This window comes from Cavia porcellus, unplaced genomic scaffold (assembly GCF_034190915.1).
Source record: "Cavia porcellus strain 051 isolate PalLab524CR breed Dunkin Hartley unplaced genomic scaffold, mCavPor4.1 scaffold_7, whole genome shotgun sequence".
NCBI classification, from domain to species: domain Eukaryota; kingdom Metazoa; phylum Chordata; class Mammalia; order Rodentia; family Caviidae; genus Cavia; species Cavia porcellus.
In genome coordinates, this window is record NW_026947490.1 from 55,153,671 (window position 1) to 55,174,685 (window position 21,015).

Below are 21,015 nucleotides of genomic sequence, written 5' to 3' on the forward strand. Positions count from 1 at the left end.
AGAGGAATGGAGACTTTAATGAGCAGAGAGACGGAAAGCTATGAAGTAGAGGAGGAGGCCCACATAGCCAAGGCACAATGTCCCCATTTCAGACAAATGATGCGAATGTGGAACCAGGCACAGTTTGAATCTACATGTCTCCCAACCCTGGGTTTACGTTTCATTCACATTGCTATTTGTGTCCTGAAAAGATTCCTTGGGTTAGAATTACTAGAATTGACAGAGTTATGTTTTGATTGATGGAAGAAAATTTGACTTTAATATTGTATTAAACATCATGTAGAGAACGAATAAATAGTACCAAAAGTGTACCTGTTTTCAGCTTTCATAAAGTAGTTTACTGTAATATTTATTTAGGAAGATCTCCACTGATTGAACACTCATTTTTAGAATGAAATGTCTTGCTTCACAGCTATGATAACTAGGTGTTCACTTTAAAATCTTGTCTTAGAAGAGCATTTCTACTTTGAACCAGAATATGTTCCTTATTAGAATGATTGGAAGAAAACTGGATATTTTGTAATCTGGTATCTACAGAAAAGTTATATACTCCTTGATTCATGAAGATGGAAAATTCTGTATTAGTTTAGAAATTATGCATGCAAAATTTGGGGAAATAGACTTTTTAAGTTGCTATGCCTGCATTTTTAAGGGTTTTCATCATCTATTTTCTCTTTTTTAATTTTTATTTTAAAGAGATTAAGACAAAACAGGACATAACAGAGCAGATCAGAAAGAACAATGTAAGCAATACAGTGTTTCACCAGAAGACAAGGCGTAATTAACAGTAACTACCACAATGTCTCTTTCTTTGAAATAGTTGAGTATAATTTCATATACAATAGTATCAAACATAACAAAATAGTATAAAAACATTCAAGAGAATGAGAGTATTACAGGGCTTTCAGAACCAAATAACAGAAAACAAACAATGGCTACTATATTATCGCATTTTCCATAGAAAATTTGTTTATATTTTCACACATAATACAATCCAGTAAAATACAACATGATAGAGCCAATGGAAACAGAAGAACAAGAGCATGGTAGGACTTCAGAGTAAGATGATATTATATCAGTACTGGCTATTATAATGACTTGTTTCCCTCAAATTTTATTTCTCTTTAGATTTGATTTTTTAAAGTATTTGACAGTGAAATGAAAAATAGGCATTGAGTATCAGAAAATCTAAGGTAAAAAAATTATTATTATATGTTCCATAGCTTATCTAAGCTACTGTAATTAGCTAATTTGTTATTGCACAGTTATGATAGACCAAGAAGCAGAGAAAAATGTTAGACATGGTAGTTCTAAACAAATTAGTATTGTCATACTTTATTGACTTTTTTTTTTTTTTTTGTACCAAGTATCGAACTCACAACCTCACGCTTACTAAGGCAAGCACTTAAACCACTGAGCTAAATCCCTGGCCCTAGTTACTTCATTTTGAATACCATGTTTAAATTCACACATAAAATAGTTCTCCAGGGATATTCTAGCTAAAAATCTGTACTTTCATTATTATATCCATAATAATATTTTGATCAGTATTTAAATATACAAATTTAGTTACAAGTTAGCATATTTTGCACTTTATTTTTTACAAAAAACTTTATTTTTTGTATTTCTGTGAACATGTCTTTTAAAACCATTAATGATTATAATTTCATAGCTGAAAATGGTACAGATTGAATTTTTCCAGGGTATGCTTTACAAAAATAGGTAATATGTGGATTCTTATATGAAAGAGTTAGAAAAGAACTAGGGATATGGCTCAGTGGTAAATTCTTGCCTTCTATGCACAAGGCCTTGGGTTTGATCCTTGGCACCACAAAAGAAAAAAAGAGAGAGACAGAGTAAGTTGGAAGACATTTGATCAAATATAACATGTGATCTAAATAGATGGTGGATGTTGAAATAAAATATTTATTACAGTATAAGATACATTGCCATTAATCCCTTCTCCCTTTGAACACACTTCCCCCATCATTCTTGGCATTTTCTGAAGCAGTTTTTGAAGTCTTGTTTCCTGAATATCTTTGTGAAGTGTAATCAGAAATGAGATAAGTGCTGCCAAGTGCCATCTTAACAGAGAGGCAGGCTGATGAAAACATGATGTATCTTCATTTTATTCACCAGATCTGACACTATGCAACTTTTGACTTTTACAAAGTCAGAATGATCATACAAGGTAAATGTTTTAAATGAAGTCAGGACATTGAGGCAGCCATGATGGTGCTACTAGAGGCATGAAGGAGAACTTCCAGAACTGCTTCCCAGAGCGGCAAGAAGGGTGACGGGCACTGTATTTTCTAATCACACTTTGTTTTGCATTCAGAGACACTGCTTCTGAATTATATTTCAGGCCATTTAAAATTTCTTCTGAGCCACTTCACTAATCTGAAAAGGCTCTAGTATTTCTGGGAAGGATCTTTTAATTCTTTTCTTTCTCTCTCTCTCTCTCTCTTTTTTTTTTTTTTAAGCTTCAACAGCTTCACTGTGCAGTTCAGGCTGGTCTTAAATTCACTTCAAAGCCCAAACTGGTCTCAAACTCACAGCAAAACCACCTGCCTCAGCCTTCCGAGTGCTGGGGTTATGGGCATGTGCCCCATCCCACTGTGCCCAGCGAATTCCCAAAATGAAGTTTTACAGTGTTTACAGTAGGACATTCTACACTGCTAATCAATTGATTTTAATAATTATACTTACTAAGCAATATAGAATAGACATCTAAAGATTTTTAGCTTTTTAAAGACAGGTTAAAAATGATTTTTTTCTATTGCTTTGCTTTTTCTGAGCATATTACAAATGAGTTTTCTCTTACTGTTTCTTTTCCCTTCCTATTTTTAGAGGAACACCAGCTCAGTCTGGAAATGCTCTAGAAGACACACAGCTGTGCATACTCTGGTGCCAGAGTGGCAGTTTGGGCTACTAAAACTTTTAATCAGTTAAACTAATGTTACCATATGAATTATCCATCATTTTTCATCTTTCTTAATTAAAATAGTGGTTTAAGAAATCCATTTTCTGTTTGTGTTGAGATTATTTTTAAGACAATACAGTAAGAATTTTATATAAAAGGAAACATATAGCTGGAGAAATTCCAGTTTATCTATCATCAGTATCATTTATAAAATAAAGATAAGTTTTCCAGGGATTTTAAACGTGCACACACGCACGCATGTGTGTATGTGTATTGATACATAGTAATGTTCAGTAAGTTGCAGTTTGGGTGGTGATCCTTTATACATAAAGCCACCTGTGTGTTTAGGTAAAGTCTAAACCTGTGGTTTTTAAATAAAAATCTGGTTGTTAATAATCAAAATATTTCAATAATAGAGATTTGTATTAATATAAGGCTTTTTTAAGAATTTGTTTGCCAATTCAAATTCTAACAATTAGAACAAGCTAGATAAAGTTTAAGTGGTTACAGATATTTTTAAATAATGTAAAATTAAAACAATTCGTTAAATCTTTAAGGTCAATGTTTTGTATATGTATAGCTTAAAATACACATCTTATCACAAACATGATGAATGTGTTCATTATTCGCTCCTGAGAAAATTCATCCTAATAGGCTATGTGTGATCACACAAAGGAGGACTGAACTGGGGAAAGTAGAATGAAAGAAAGCTGGAAAATGATTTCTAGACTTTGGATGTATTTTCTCATTAATATTGCAGTTGAAGAAACCAAGTTTTACATTGTGTGGTGTTTCCACCAGAGATGCCAGTTCTTTATCTGCAGGTCATAAGGATATCAGACTCGGGAGCCTGAATTTTTGTACTTAATAGGAGAGTCCATTCTTATTTTTTTTGTAGCCACTAGCCATTTTTGTATTCTGTATTCTTTGTTAAACTGTGTATTAAAATGGACAGAGTAGATGGAGGAAAAAGATTAGAGGTTGAGATGATTCTTGATTCTTTCCATAATTCTGATTGCAAACTGAGTTAGACAAGAAATTCAATAGTTAGGTACAGTGTTGACCTTGTGGGGAAATTTGATTCAGTTCTTGTCCAGTTCAGTTTGCATCCAGAATCATGGAGAAAAACTGAGTTCCTGAACGGAGGCACCACTGTAAATATTCTGTAAGGACAACCTGTGCAGAACAGTGACGCAGACAAATTCAGCAGCTGAGGCAGTGGCTGTCCGTTTAAAGTCTATTCCATTTTTATAGTTCTGGACCAGTTTTACACATGGAGAGATGAGTTTATTAACAATTTAAATGAACAGATTATACCTACTATAATCATTCTGTGATACCACCATATGTTACCTGATTCAAAATATATGCATATACCTGAGAGAGTAAATAACTTTGTAATAGATATCTCTAAGGGAAAAAAAAATTTTTTTTTAAACCGGTACCAGGGATCGAACTCATGACTGTCTGCTTGCAAGGCAGGCGCTTATGCCGCTGAGCTAAATCCCCAGCCCCAAGGGAAAAAAGTTTTGATTGTCATCATCATCTTGCTGGGGATAGGGAGAGTATATAAGTTTAAATAAAATGTTTGATGTTCTGATATTTTAGTAGCTCTTTATTATCTTCCTAGAGTTCTACCATATACTTAACTGCCTGTAACTTTCTCTTTAGTTTTCAGAAGGAATGTTTTGATACAGTTTTATTTATAAGGCTTCTGGTAACTAAACAGCCATAACCACAGTAGACCTAGAAATTAACTTTCTTACTTTTTGTTTTCCCTCCCTTATTACCCTTATAGGAAAAATAATAAAATACTAGAATGCCATTTGATAAAATAACCCAAACACTAAGTATCCAATCATTAAAAGTTTGAGTTGTTCTTTTATTTTTAACACATGTTTATATAAAGCACATAGTCCTGATTAAAGTAGTATAGAAGCAAAATGATTTTGCCAATTGGGAGGCCAGTTTTGTAATTAATTCCTTTTGGGGATGTCTGGAATGAACCTAGGGCCTCACACATGCTAGGCGAGCACCATGCTACTGAGCTACATCACAGCCTCCACCTTTTTTTTTTTCTTTTTTGAGGTTGTGTTCAGGCTGGCTTCAGACTCAAGATAGGCCTCCTGCCTCAGCCCTCTGAGAGCTTGGATTGTAAGCATGTACCACCACGCCTGGCTACCAGCCCTGCTTTGTAATCTACACTATTAGTTTTCAAATCTGAACTAAGTTTGTAGGGCAGTATTTCCAGCAATTTGTAAATTAAGATGTAAGAATTAATGTGCTGAGTTTTATCAGCTTAACCCCTTATCGTTTGGCAAATGTGCTCTTTTCTACTCCAGATGTATATTTGAAATCCTGTGAATTATTCTCTCACAGGATAAAATCTAGAGCTCAGTGAGATTGTCTTTTCATCGGGCTCCGACATCTTCAAGAGGAATGATACAAGAAACAAGTGGAAATGAGAGTCAGCAAATTGGAATAGGTCTGGGGTTTGTAGCTCAGTGATTGAGCACTTGCCTAGCATGTGTGAGCCCTGGCTTCCATTCCTAGCATCAGCAGAAGCGAGGAAAAAAGCCCAAGTGATTTTGACTTTATTAAGTTGTAATTGTTTTCATTGTTATTGTCAAGAGAAGAAGCTTATCTGTAGTACTATTATATAAGTCCCGGAATGACTGTCAAGAAAATTTTTATAGGAAGTGGTTTTTTTCCTACAAGCAGCTAGCAGAAGTGTCATGTATTTGTCATTGTGTTCCCTATGTATGTTAATGTTTCCTCAGGCTCTTACTCATCATGAAATGAAAAAAAATTATAAATCCTCATTTCATTTTGTCTCTGAATATCCATGTACTTTGGCGGCAGCAGGTGGTATTGTTAAACAGTCTGTATCATTTTCTGTAGATAAAATACATATCCACACAGACACACACATCAGTATAAACTGTTACAGTGAAATTGCCTTCCATAGTTAAGAAACAAAGTCCTTGCAGTATTAGTCAAGAATAGATGCCAAAGTATATCAAAAGACACAATACTGTAATACTTTTAGAAAATATCAAAGTACAATGTATTCTCCTAGATTACAACCCACAGTCCTTACCTTGAGGATAAATCTGTGAATCTGAGTGAATGAAATGCACCAGTGGCAGTTAGTTGTAGCCAAGTTTTTGCTGTGCAGCTTGCAAAGCCCTTGGGTCTAATGTCTTGGTGTTTCTGAGGAAGTCAGTGTTAGTAACTGTTGACTCTCCAGCATCTGATGAGTAATACGCATATTCCACTGAATGCAGGTACCATATTATACTGTATGCAGTGCCTGTTAGTATTCTTTGATTTCCTAATGACTAAATACAGTTCTCAGTGTACTTGATTTCCCGTCATGTAGACAAAGCTAGAATGTGGTGCAGTGCTGCTTCCAACTTTTAGTGAGAACCATAGCAGATGTGAAAGAAAGAACTGTTATAAGGACAAACTAATCTGTGTTTTATAAATTTTAGGAAATGTCATGTTTTTACTGGTTTTGGAGACTTTTTCAAATATTTTAAACACAATTTTCAGATAACAATAATGAAAAGCAGAGCCCTAAACCAGGGACAGGTGAACCAGTTTTAAGTTTGCACTACAGCACTGAAGGAACAACTACAAGCACAATAAAACTGAACTTTACAGATGAATGGTAAGTTAATATTTTCTTAAAGATGTTCTCAGCCATTTTGTAGGATTATGTTATATATGCCTTTTTAGCACTGTGTCATTTTTATGTTTTGTTTTACATAATTCATTGGTTTTCAAATTCTAAGGTACTTTAGAATCATTTGGAGAGCTTGCTAAAACACAGAAGGAACACAGAGTTCGGTTTGGTCTGGAGTCTGCGTGTTTGCATTTCTAAAAATTTTGCAGATGATAATATACATCCTCAGATATTTCTTCTGGTAGAAAATGGAAGATAATAATCATCTACAGATCATTAGTGCAAAAATTTGCAGTCTTGTTTCTGTAGATAGGTATATATGATTTTTGTTCTGAGTTTTAAAACTTTATTTTATTTATGTATTTAGTTTTTCTTCTCTGTTTTTGAGACAGGGTCTCTCTATGCAATTCGAGCTGGCCTTGAGCTCGCTTTATAGCCCAGACTGGTCTTGAACTTGCAGCAGTCCTCTGGCCTCTACCTCTCAAGTGCTATGATTACAGGCGTGAGCCACAACGCCTGGCTTAGAGCTTAATTTCAGTCATACAGAATAATCTCTGTTCTCCTCTGCATTTACTGGATTTAATTTTATAGTAAATATTCCTGTTACTAGTCTAAATGAGTATTATGTTTTTGGTCCATCAACTAAAATCACTGTGGTTTAGTTAATCATTTCCCTTTAGTTAGGGAATGAATTTACCATTGTTTCAACCAATAAGAATATATAGATATATTTCCAGAAATGAATTATATCTAGATCAAACAATATTGTCCAGTTGTTTTCAGAAAGCCCTTCTCATTATATTCATGTCAGCAGTATACATTTTATTGTTTCCAGGCCAATTTATTTTTTACGTATTAAAAATAAAGTTAAACTTTTTCATTTATATGATGGTTGTGTACATTCTCTTATAGTACTTGATTTTTTATTGCTCATTAATTGAGTTGAGTCTTAAATGTTTTTTTAAAATATCAACTGATGTCAAGCTTCATTTACTTTCTGACTGTATAATGGCCCTTTGATATAATGAAACTTTTATTAAAATTTGTTAGTAGCCTGTTATTAACTTATTATTAAGTAATATATTGACCATATAGTTTGTTTTGTTTGTGGTACTGGGGGTTGAGTCTAGGGCTTTCACATTGTTATATCTCTAACCCTTTTTTGTATTTTGTTTTGAGACAGAGGCCCACTACATTGTACTGGCTAGGCTCAAACTTGTTGTCCTCCTGCCATAGCCTCCCAGAGTGCTGGGATTACAGGCATGTGTGACAATACAGTATTATTTAATATATAATTATAAATTGATATATTGTATAATATGTGTTAATACATAATTATATAAGCTTTATACTCATTATTTGTGACTAATACACTATATTAATATGCAATGATATATATTGTTAATATAAAATATGTATAAATGATTTTATACCAATATATATTTGTACATGATATATAATTTATTTAATTCACTGGTTTCCATTTGTGTTTGTGTGCATTTTATATTAAAAGTCTCAGTTAAGTAGAATTTCACATATTATGCACCTTTTATTTGAATGTAATACATGTAGATGTTAATAAAGAAAATATTAAAAAAAGCACTCTTCTATAAAAACAAACTTTCATAACCATAATCGTAAAAGAATGGCCAAAGTGTTATCAGAATACGAGTCCATGTTGCACGGCCTATTCTAGACATTGCAAATCCGTCAGCAAAAAAATACAATAGTCTCTGCTCTACAGGAGCTTAGAACCCAGGTAGAGGAGATAAATGATTTACAGAATAACTGAGTGAACTGTGTGGCATGTTAGGATGTATGGAGTACTGTGGAACAAACTAGAGTGTGTAAGAAGCACAAGGAAGGGGCAGACATTAGTGAGATTTGGCAAAACCTGCGAGAGCAGTGAGCCATTCTCATCTGCAGGGCAGCGTCTCCAAGGAAGAGAAAACAGCAGTCTGAAGCAGAACTTGCCTCGTGTTGTACGATCTGTAAGACCATTGTAGCTGATGTGGAGTGACTCAGGGAGAGAGGAGAGCAGCCAGAGAGAGCGGGACAGTGTGGAAGAAATGTAAGAGGGTGAGCTATGCGTTTCGGTCCTGGGTCAGGAGCGGCATAGTGGACGTGAGAGACAGTTAAAGCTCTGTGGCAGGAAGCAGAAGGAGAGAGGCGTGACTGGGACCAGCGTGGGAGCTGCAGGAGTTGTCAACTGTGTTTCGACTTTAGAGATACACATGTAGTTTCTCTGTTAGCCTTGTGTCTGACATGAACACTTTTATTATGACACCCATTGTCCTGTTTCTTGCTACATTATTTAACAGAGGGTTGTCACTTTTCTCATTTGTATCTTCCCTGTTTTCATGTGTCTGTACAAAACAGACTAACTTCTTAACAGAGTCCTCTGGGAACATGTTTAGAAAGTCATTAGTTTCATCCTACTTTATGAATCCTGTCTTTTTCTCTAAGAATTTGTCATGAGTTATAGTGTGTCATCCATCCATTTCTTATTTGGCAAAAAGTCCCATTTTTCTGAGTATGAATATATTCAGTCTTTATTGTCAGAAATAAAACATTCAAAAAAGTATGCAGTTTTTTTCTTTTTTTGATCTATTCAGATATGTAAGTTTCTTTGATGACAGAGAGGGAAAAGCTTACTTTGAGCTTGGACTCAGAACTTGACAAGCTGTAGAACCTCTCTCTCTAAAGTCCAAGGTCTCTCCCCCTCCCCCGAGATGGGGGCTCTCCAGGCTGCCCTTGAACTCATGATCCTCTCATTGTAACAACCTGAGCAGCTGAGATTGCAGGCATATGCCAGCAGCCTGACTAATTCTCAGTTTTCTTACCTGGAAATGGGCATCTTTAGCAGAACCTGTTTCAGAGGCTTATTGTGAAGAGTTCATAGCACTTAGCACCTTGCCTGGCACATGATACACCTTAACAAATTGTTAGCTAGTAATGATCATCTTCTATAAACTGCCATTCAGATACTTCCAGTTTCTACTGTGGTATTTATCTTTTTCTGTGTGATCTATCCATCACAGAATTAAATGAGGATCATATCATTTACATCTTATTTTGTTGGTGTTTTTCATTTTCCTTAGGGTGATTTTGCTGTAAGGTTTCCTGTGAGCTCAGATTAAGCTTCCCTTTCCAGAATTGAGAAAATTTCTTTCTTTTCTCTCATTTTTTGCAGTTTTATTTCAACAATTATATATAAATGTATATAATTTTGTATATATATTTTATTTTTATATATAAATTTTATTTGGTACTGGGAATTGAGCTCATGACCTCGCACTTGCCAGGCAGGTGCTTGTGCCGCTGAGCTAAATCCCTGGCCCAAAAATTATATTTTTGGATTGTGTTTTTCTGTAAAGCATGAGATAGAGTTACAGCATTAGTTTTCCACATAGCTCCTTTCTCTAAGTACTATTCATTAAATAATCTTTTAACATTTATCAGTGATTTTAAATACCATATTATTATGCTAATTGGACTTGGGTAGTGTGTTTTATTACTAATGGCTGTCTATTCCTACATAGGTACAGTAATATTTTAATTATCGTAACTGTCGTACCATGAGCATTTATGTTACAGCTTTCTCAATGAAAACAAAGAGATTTGTATATCTCATTAGCATCATAGCAACCATAGTAGCTATATATTTCCTTCCTAAAAAATGCAGCTAGGATAATCTTAATGGGATGACATTTAACACTGGTGCATAGGTCACCCAACATCTTTCTCTGAATATATACCCAATTGGGTATACATTCCTATTTATAGTAACTCTTGTATGATACCTATATGCTTTAAAAAAGAAGTTTACCTCTGCAATTTGTCTGAATGGTTTTTTTTTTTTTTTTGGTAAAATCTTGGTTAAAAAGGCCATAATAATTTGCATTATTTATCGAGTCACTGCTACTTGTCTGTAGTTAGCTGGGACTTGAACTTGGGACCTTGCACGTGCTAGGCAAGTGCTTGTGTCTCTGAACTATATTCCCAGCCCCTGATTAACATTTTAAAGTTTATCACTTGTTTCCTTTACTTACTGGCACTTATCCTAAATTTAAGCCATTACTGCATTTCTACTACTTTAATGTCAGATTTTTATATTTATTTTCCCCTTTCTCACTTACATATTTGCCACAGTTTGTCACAGAATACTCACTGCAAATGGTGTATTTAGGAAGGTTGATGTGGTGGTACATATTTATAATCCCAGCACTTGAGAGGCTGAGGCAGGACTGTCTCAAGTTCAAGACCAGCCAGGGCTCCCATAACAAGACCCCTATCTCAAAATTTATTTTTAAAAATTTGATTGGCCTAATATTCTGCTGTGGCAAGAAATACTGATGGAACTATTGGTCATCGTGGAGGGAAGGAGTAAAATTAAAGCGGAAAATATTACTTCTTTCTCCAGAACTCTAATGCTCAGTCAACTGCCATATTTGAACAGCAAACCAGAACTGAAAATGATCCACAAGGGCCTGATTAAAAGATCAGAGAAATCGCCAGGTTTACTTCAAGTGTGAATTTAAGAATAACCTAAACAGAGCCCCATGTGTCAGACAGCCAAAGTCGGTACAACTGCTGGGATTTGGGTACTGTGACCCATCTGCGGATAAGAAGTCAGGCAATGAAGATGGTTCATCTCCAGTCCAGCAGACACCAAGGTCCAGACTGTACTAAGAAGTAAAGGGCTTGTTTAGTATGCGGAAGAAGACCTATGTGCAGTCTCTAGCATGCACATGTACACGCATGCGCACACACACACAATTTCCGTAGATGTGTAGAAATGGATATTTGATAAAAGGAGCATCAAAACAGTGAAGAAGTGGTCCCTTTTTAAAAATCTTTTTAGACTTAAAGTGTTAGAATAGTCATCTCAACATGTTTTATGATGCTTGTAATACTATTAAAATAACTATATTTTGTTTGTGTTCTATTTCTTCAATAGTAAAATAAATACATAAATTACCCTAGAAGTTCATTTACTAACTTCTTGGTGGAACCACTTGTCTTGTTTTGATAGGAGCAGTACTGCCTCAAGTTCTAGAGGAAATGGAAGCCATTGCAAATCTGAGGATCAAGAGGAATCGTTGGTCCCAGAGAGCTCAGTACAAACACTAGAAGGAGAGTGTGGAACAAGTAAGGTGTTATTTTGCTTTTGTGTAAAACTCCTTGTTGGATGTCAACAACTTTTTTTGTTTGTTTGTTTTCTGTTTCTTGTTTTTAATAATTGACTTTTATCACTGTAGTCCAGCCATTTCATTGGTCACCAGCAGGTAAGGAGAGATACAGACATGAAGTAGTTGAGGTGGGCACTACCCACACAGTCCATCCCATGTACAGGATGATGTTCATGGTACTGAGTATGAGTTGGAAATGTGAATTCGAACTGTCCTGCCATTTGATACATCGGAATGTAGGACATGCCACCTGTCTTGATTCTTCAAAGAGCACGCATAGGTGGTTGAGGAGAAAAAGCAAAAGGAGTGAAATCTAAACAAAGGATTCTGTATCATATATAACGTATCACTTACAGAATTTTTCAGAACCGCTTCTAGTAGAATATATTTACAAGGCCATTTGTGGTGTGAATTTTAGTGACTAGCACAGATTGGGACACGGTAAATGTTCAGTAAATAGTTGATAAACAAAGAAACAAATGCGTGCTGTATTTTTATTAAATGAACAGGTACCTGAGAAGAACTGTTTAGAACTAAACATGTATGTGGTAACTGTCTATAAGCACATGTCCATTCAGTTAAACTCTAGAATTAAGTATTGTCAGTGGCCAGAATGGAACTAGAGGGGTTTTCACATTTGTTCCTGCCAGTTCCAGTTGTACCAAGTGTGTGATAAGAGGGCAAAAAAATACTCAGTTTTCAAAGTTTAGATTTTGAGAATGTTAGAGAAAAAGAAAAAGCAAAAGCAAGTCACGTCCGCTGTGAGGGATGATAATAAAGAGTAGAAATTCCCACACACAAGTTCGCAGAAGGTGGGGAAGGGCAGTGAGCCCCTTGGTCCTTGATGTCTGTAAATTCTGTGTGCCTTACACTTTTGCATTCCATTTGCATTAACCTGAGATGGGGTCCCATCTGAATGTCAAAGGTTTCTGTGACCCAGAAAGAGTTAAAAACCATTTATCTAAGTGGAAGTGATAATCTGGTTTATTTCCAGAAGCTCCTGAAGAATCGTCAGAGGATATGACAAATTGTCAGGAAGATACAGCTGCAGAAAACCAGGTTCCAAATCGTGAAGATGCAGGTGGGTTGTCTTGTGGTCTTTAGATGGTTGTTGTTTTTGTGATCATCTCTTAGTTATTTTCACTACTTTATTGCCCAGCAGCACAATTAGATAACCTCCCAGCCGAGCCATCGGATCCTGACTCAGGAGAAAGGGATGCTCTCGCTTTTGATAGCCCTGGTGGAGTTCCCGAAGAGCCCACTCTATCTGCCAAAGGCAAAGAAGCAGACACTTCAGATCAGACTAGCAGTGAGAGCGCCCCCAATCAGGCCAGCAGCAGTCCTGAGCCCCAGTCCCAAACAGAAGCCATGGGGCCTTCTGCTCCTGAGGAATCAGCCAGGGACTCTGCTCTGCAGGACACAGATGACAGTGATGATGACCCTGTCCTAATCCCAGGGGCAAGGTACCGAACAGGACCTGGTGATAGGTAAGTCCATTTTTAATTCGCACACTGTAAAGAATGTATTTCACAGGCGTGTGTTTGAAATCATGAAAGAAGTTTCTCCATTTTTGACAGTTGCTTTCTCTAGGGGTGTCCTGATCATGCAAACCCACAGAAATATTTAAGCTGTAAATTCACACATCACATTCTGGAGAAAACTGCCTTAAGAGAGGAATAAAAAGTCTTTGCTCTCTATCCCTGGCATTGAAGCTTGATACTCAATTTACAGACCACGAGGAAGGAATGCTGAGAGTAGTCAGTGGGTTATTTATGAAGTCCAGGTTATATTTAGTTCTCAGATTGCCCTGTAGAGACTTCAACCTGTATCGGTCTTAAGTTATTTTTGTTTTAATTTTATTTTTTTTCTGTTTTCCTGTTGGCCATGGATTAGAGTACTAGTAGTTCTCATTTTAAGAACATTGTGTTTTTCTGATTTCTAATAGACTTAGTGACTCAATTGAAAAAATGAGAGATTATATCAAATAAATTTTATAGCAATAATAAAGAATTGAGGTAATACATTTGTGTTACTTTTCTGTTTTTCGTCTTATGTGATAAGGGGCATATTTTTGCATTCCATTGTCATAGAAAATTATTTCTGTAACTAATGACAATCTAGTTTTATTTTTAAAATTCCTGGTTCACATAGGAATGAGGTCCTATCTGGACCATTTCATGTATTTATGTATCGAATATACCATTTATAAATTACTCAGTTGACATTTTAGGTGTAAAATTTCAACTGACATTTCTGTTAGCTGAAAACTGTAATGAAGAGATTACCTTTTGAAGAGTGGCAGTGTTGTGTAATAGGAGCATAAAGGCTTGGGTGTAAATCCTGGTTTTCACTGCTAACCAGACATGTTTACTCATTTGTAATATTTAATGACTCACAAAGTCTCAGTTTCTTTATGTAAAAAATGGCATTATGGTCAGGTGTGGTAATGCATACCTGTAATCCCAACACTCGAGAGGCTGAGGCAGGAGGATTGCTGTGAATTTAAGACCAGCCTGGGGGGCCAGGAATATAGCTCAGTGGCACAGTGTCTGTCTTACAAGCAGAAAGTCCTTATTTTGATTCCTGGTACCAAAAAAAAAAAAAAAAAAAAAAAAAAAGTCTGGGCTACATAGTGAATTCATGACCATGCTAAACTATAGTGCAAGACTGTCTCAAAAAAAAACAAAAAACAAAATACAGACATATATACTAAAATGGGATTACCTATAATTATGGTAAGAAAAGTCAATCATAAGACCTGGTTCACATTGAAAACACTACAACCAGGGGCTGGGGATTTAGCTTAGCAGTATAAGCGCCTGCCTTGAAAGCAGGCAGTCATGAGTTCAATCCCTGGTACCGATAAAAAAAAAAAAAGAAAACACTACAACCAGCATGTTTGTTCAGTGAGGCTACTTACAAAACAGTCAGTGAACAATATAGCTTTAAAGTCAGTGAAACTGCTTTTTCTTAACTGTGAAAGAGAGTATTCATCTTCCTTTGGTTACATTTCGGAAATGTTTACTTTGCCATGGCATTGTTTTTAAATATAAAGCAAGTCATCTTTCCCAATATTTGTACTTAGAGATTAGTCAAACATCATCTCCTTACCTGTCACACATTAACCCTCAGTATTTATTTGTTTGTTTGTTTTTTGAGACAGGCTTTTGCTATGCAGTCCAGGCTGGGCTGGAACTCACAGTGATCATCCTGCCTCAGCCTCTTGAGTGCTGGGATTATAGGCATGTACCACACCCAAAAGTCCTCAACATATTTCGTATGTGTTTTAGACAAGTAAAACTTAGTTCCATTTCTTTCCATCGCAGAAGGAGTCCCTGTAGAATATCATTGCCACTTAATAGTATATGTAGAAGGTTAACAAGCATAGCACAATTTGAAAACCAAAGTGATGGTTTCCAAAACTCTGTGTACAAAGCAAGATTCTGTAATTAACTTAGTAAATTTGTTGCCTTCTATTTATTATATAAGCAAGTATATGTTTTTGCTGCTTTTTTCTTTCTGTATTTAAATAGCAGCATTCAGTACCAGTCACAATTTTAAATAATTTAAGCATCCAATTTCTAATAAAGGATACCATATCATTCTTAATGTTCCTTTGTTTAAGAATTAACGTTTTAATGGATATTAAACACTGTCAAAAACTCATAATTATTTAGTGGCTTCTGTTCAAGCTAATTATACTTTGTGTCAAACCTGCCGTATGACTGAAACTAAGGTGCTAAGCAGGGGTTTTGTATATTCTAGACCTGAAGAATTTTTCTTTTTAAACACAGTAAAACAGCATCAGTGAGAAAAAGGATTTTAAGGGTGAGTAGACCTAGAGAATCTAAAGCATAGTATCTTTCTGTAGAACTTTATAGCTTGGGTAGTGTGTTGATAATATTTAGGTGACTTACATGTCGTAGGGTTTCTCCTATGGCTTGGATATGCCACCAAGTTGGTGCCTAATGGCTTCACCAACCCAGGAAACCCAGCTGCTGAACTGCTCTAGCAGGCTTTAGGAGATTGAAATTTGGGGCAACAGCCTGGAAGTGACCCCGCTGAAATTCACACATAAATTCTTGAATTTGTACTCTCAGTTAGATTCAGATTTGAAACCGGCCAGGGTCCGTATTTGCTTTATTACCTTTAAAATGGCTTTTAGTATTGTGCCCGATCAGTTTGGATATTTAGCTTTAGTTTGTCCTATATATTAGTTTTATAGTACATAGGAATAAATTTACTAACTAGTGACAGCAGAGCAGTAAGATCCTTATCCTTCAAGAAACCATAAAATTTATTGAAGGAAACAAATATACAAGCCATTTCAATCACAGAAAACAAGAAATTTGAAAAATATTTAAGAAAGAAGTTAGATGCGTACACACATATGCTGAGGTTAGGTTAATGTGATTAGAGTGACCATTTCACAGTTACATCCGTTTTCTTTTGAGATTTCCATTGTTCTTTCCTAGCTCTTTACTAGAAATTTGTAAGAGGAAAAAATCTTTTTCTGACTTTTTTGTAGTTCCAACTTCCTTAGCACCATCTTGATTTAATTCGAACTACCTGTATAAAGCACACTTTTAATATTTCTGCACTTTTCTAAGAGGTCTTCATCCATAAACTGGCAGATTCTGTCACTTCTAAATTTGGATGGGTGTGCCACCATTAAAACACAAAGGGTAGAGGAATGGCCCCAAATGTAAATATGGTAAACAAATACATGGTTAATTAAGAAATCTACACGTAGTATGTCTTGTAATTTTTTGCCCCAAATTTAATGTTTAAAGTAAAATATTGGTAGCGTATAACTAAGTCATTTTTTACATATATTTAACAGAAATGTCAAAACAGTTTCGTGCATCATAGAATAATACCCTTTTAAAAATATTTACATTCTAATAGTTTGGTTAAATAAAGATGGCCCAGGTTTTCCCTTTTGGGCTGAGATCAAGCACGAGAAGCAAATGTCTTAGAAATAAAGATCTAAAAAAAAACCGATTGAATGCTTTTCTCATTAATCATAGCAAGTCTCTGTGACTGTAAGTGGGACTTTCTGTAGCAGAAGTCAGTGAACTTCTTCCCTAAAAGACCAGATAATAGACATTTTAGGCTTTGCTGTCAAAGTGGAGGCTGTTATGTAGGCACTTATATAATCATTTAAAAATGTAATAACTGTTCTTAGCACCAGGGACATTACAAAAATAGCTAAGATATAGCCAGAGTCATAATTTGCTGACCCTTGCTTTCTACTAAAACAGCATTTTAAAGAGAAACCAAGCCATTTCTATGATCAAGTCCCTTTACTGGCAGAAATCCAAACTTTAAAATGATGGAATCAATGAATCATATATTTTTATCTCCTTTAACTTAGCCTAGGAAGAGAATGTAGAAAATTAAATGCAAAATAAATTGAAAAAAATATGCTGTTTAATTATGCTATTAAAAAACGAGTTAGATTAGATGTGCGTCCTTTTTTTGTTTTGTTTTTTGAAACAGGCTTTCACTGTGTATATAGCCCAGGCTGGCCTCAGACTTCCGGTGATCCCTCTGCCTCAGCCTCCCAAATGCTGGGATTACAGGTGTGCACCACCACGCCCAGCCCTTACTGATTTTATTTGCTGGACTCAGAAGCATAAATATGTGTCTTTGGGGAATGAAAGGGTGGTTAGGTTTTTTATTTAGATGATTTTCATATAAATTATTTGCACAAAACCAAGTTCATGATGGAATGAATGGAATGATGGCCTGGCTGATAGTCTGGGGTTTTTTTGTTTTTTTTGTTTGTTTGTTTTGCTACGTCCAAGAGGAAAGTGAAATTGCTCTGGAAAAGGACATCTTCCTGAGAAGTCCTCACTTAGTGTTGAATAGTTTCCCTGTAGAGCCTCAGCTAAGGTGCTTTAAAATTTATAAGGTGCTTTAAAATTTTTATTCCATTACAATTAAAGATAACACCACCAGTGTTAGTGCACACCTGCAATCCCAGCTTCCCCAGTGTTTAGTGCACACCTGCAATCCCAGCCCTTGGGGAGGCTAAGACAGAGATCACAAATGTAAACCCAGCCTGGGTAATTCAGCAACCTAGCGAAAACCTGTCCAGGAAACTGCACTGACTCATGAATGTAATGATGACTGAGCATATGCAGGCATATTTATGGTACAGAGAATTTTAGCTTTAAGAACAAAGACTGAGCACTCAGGAGGCTGAGGCAGGAAGGTGGTTGTGAGTTCAAGACTAGCTTGAGTTCCAAAGTGAGTTCAAGGGAAGCCTAAACTGCAATAGTGAGACCTTGTCTCAAAAGACCAAAAAAAAAAAAAAAAAATTGCCACCAAGTAGGTAGATGAACTCACATTTCTAAGTGAATAATACATATTTTAAAAAATGGATTAAAGGTACCTCGGGGTTAATCTCTTTGATTTTGTGTCTTGTGGTAGACCGATAAGCAACCCAGGACTGACTGATTCCCAGAGAGCACTTCTGGTCAGCCCTGTGGGGTGGATGGGTTAGAGTGAATGGCGTTCACAAGTCAGTGCAGTTCCCCACGCTGTGACAGGGCTACTTCTAATTTATTTAAAAGATGAAAGAGATTAGGTACAGTGTCTTCCTTTTCATTGTTCTTAAGTGAGTGTTTCTGTTTCCTTAATTTCTTTATACATGTTTAGCTGAATGACATATTCCTCACTTGCTGCCCCAGGCACAAAGGAAAGGAAGTTTTAGGATTGAGATAATTAATGGTGCAAGTGGTGATCTTAATGCTCTACGTAGTTGGTTCTTTGAAGTCTTTGTGAGTGACTTTAGTTATTGTGTTCCCTTCACTAGATTTAATATCAGAGGAACAACAATAGGTGATAGAATAATGAGGTAATTCAGTATGTTCCTTCGTTGTTTTCCCTATGATGGGTTTGCAGGTCCTCTTTCTCCACAGCTAACCACCTTTCCTATTAACAGTTAATCCTTTCTTTGAACTTACTGAACTCAAAGTGCTCCGCATTGGGAAGCAGGCTGCTTGTCACCGACTATATTTAGCTGCATGCACTGCATGAGAAAGAATGAAAAATTTCCTGTGTGCAGATATAATTGGTGTTCAGTTCAAGTATGTGGGATGGCAAAGTAACTGTAATCTAAAGTGTCCTTTAAATGTTGGTTATTTGCTTTGAATATTTTGTTGAAGAATGCAGTTTATGTTTTCTTAAAAAATGTGATTGGCAAAATAGCAATTCTTAGTCAGATGTACTCATTTGTCTTGAAATCAGTAGTAAAATGGACATATATTTTTATGAATAGACTTTAAAATTCTGATTTTTCAAGCTGGGTATGATGGTGCACTCCAGTAATCCCAGTCTCTAGGAGACTGAGACAGGAGTTGCTGTGAGTTCCAGACCAATGTGGACTACGTAGTGAGACACTATCTCAAAAAAAAAAAAAAAAAAAGGATTCTGAATTTTCAAAGAAGGGTAATTTAAGAGTGTCATGCATGAAGATGACAAATAACCCTTAAACACATTTTCAGTTTAAAGTATGACAGTGGGGGAACATTTTAAGTGAACTTGATTTTATATCAGTTTATAAAATAATCTGAAGTATGAAATGTGCAGCAACAATTAGAAATGTAAAACTGATGAAATTGCCCACACGGAATGCAGAAATAATAAAATAAGCCAAAAATACTGTGTGTGTGTGTGTGTGTGTGTGTGTGTGTGTGTGTGTAAAATTCCTGGTTAAATCCAATTCTTAGGATTCCCATGTAAAAGTCCCAAATTTATCTTTGTCTTTGTGTACTTGTTTCTAGGCTATTTTAAGATTACAGTATATTTGAAGTAACTATATATATATATATATATATATATATATATATATATATATATATAATCTTGTTACTACTTACCATTTTCTAATGTAATTGCAGTACAAAGGGATTCATTGCAGTACTTGTTGATTTTGTAATTTATATTTTTTGTGCAAAATTAATTATTTCTGCTTTTATAGTGGAGGTTGCAACTAAAAAATACTGTCTTTACATGACCTTAATGAATTAATACTCTGAAATGTAGATTATTTTGAACTAGTAAACAATGGTAATACAGAAAATGTGAGTTACTTCTCCTTGGAGTAAATGGGAATGGACTCATTCTTCCCTACTTATTTTGATATGTATTTGATATATTCTATCTTTACATATGAAAAAATTGTCTGGGGAAATTTCTGATTATAAGACAGTGTTTTCCTGACACCATACTCAGTTTTTTCTGCTTCCTTATTTAGCAATTGGAGATACTCAACACAAATTTTTTTAAAAAGATTTAAAAAATAAAACTTATTGGATTACTTTTACAGCTCAGATTATCTCTACTGCTAGTCTTCATTAAGTTCTGTCTCACAGTATTTTGTGAAGGTGTCTTCTGTAATGTGCTGTGACTCTAAATGATAGATGACTTATTCTTCCTTTGATTAATAAATAAAGTGCAAATTAATAAAATCCTGTGTTCTGCCTTCTACTACTATTCCATCACCCCCCATCTGATCTGTGAAAGAGTCCTCTTCCCTCTCCAGCCTCTCATCAGGTCTGCTTCTGGTGACTTCTGTTGCCTGCGCTGTAGGAAAAACCTTAGCTGCTTTGCCTGGTGTGATGGTTCACTGTATAACTGTGGCCAAAAATAACTAATGTGCCCAGCATCACATGTTCTTGGAGCGTCACCAAGGACACTCAGAGAGCCATTAGAGTTCTGAAGATCCTGTGTGCCTTAGGCCTGCGTGGGTTTACTTAGTCTGTGGCTTCTAACTGAGATGACCTCCCAGCACCATCATCACCGCATTGGCCACTACACCAACAATTATCTTATAATACTTTTTTTTAGAAACTTACTGCCCCAGCTGTGTGCTCTTACCTATGACTACTAGTCTACCTAAAACATGTTGTTATTTATGTGTGTTTTCCTGTGTAAAAATATAAGCACCTTTAAGGCCAGTGTACTGCATAAAGGTATACAGAAATGAGTTGAGAAATACACATTTTTATCAAAAACTCTAGCTAACTAAAGTTTTCATTCCTTTCCCCCTAGATGATATGACTTATTGCTCTCTTCCTCTACTTCCTAAAACTCAGAATCAGTGAGAAACCCTGAAATATTTTTCCCAGGGTCCCATGACTTCTCACATATTTGAAGAAAGACACCTGGAAACATTGTCTATTATGACAGGATAGAAAGAC

The 21,015-nt window shown here is 35.7% G+C and overlaps 1 protein-coding gene across 11 annotated transcripts in view; it reads left to right on the forward strand.

Moving 5' to 3' along the window:
- Dcaf6 (DDB1 and CUL4 associated factor 6) overlaps positions 1–21,015 on the forward strand; it is a 135,853-nt gene that overhangs the window by 90,443 nt on the left and 24,395 nt on the right. For 4 of the 11 annotated variants that reach the window (XM_063253607.1, XM_063253612.1, XM_063253615.1 and 1 more), the window contains 5 exons: positions 6,479–6,596; positions 11,647–11,762; positions 12,798–12,884; positions 12,963–13,290; positions 18,627–18,668. In XM_063253607.1, the coding sequence (XP_063109677.1) occupies positions 6,479–6,596; positions 11,647–11,762; positions 12,798–12,884; positions 12,963–13,290; positions 18,627–18,668 (691 nt within the window). The remainder of the gene's footprint in view (positions 1–6,478; positions 6,597–11,646; positions 11,763–12,797; positions 12,885–12,962; positions 13,291–18,626; positions 18,669–21,015) is intronic. The other 7 variants (XM_063253608.1, XM_063253613.1, XM_063253616.1 and 4 more) reach the window with 3 other exon arrangements.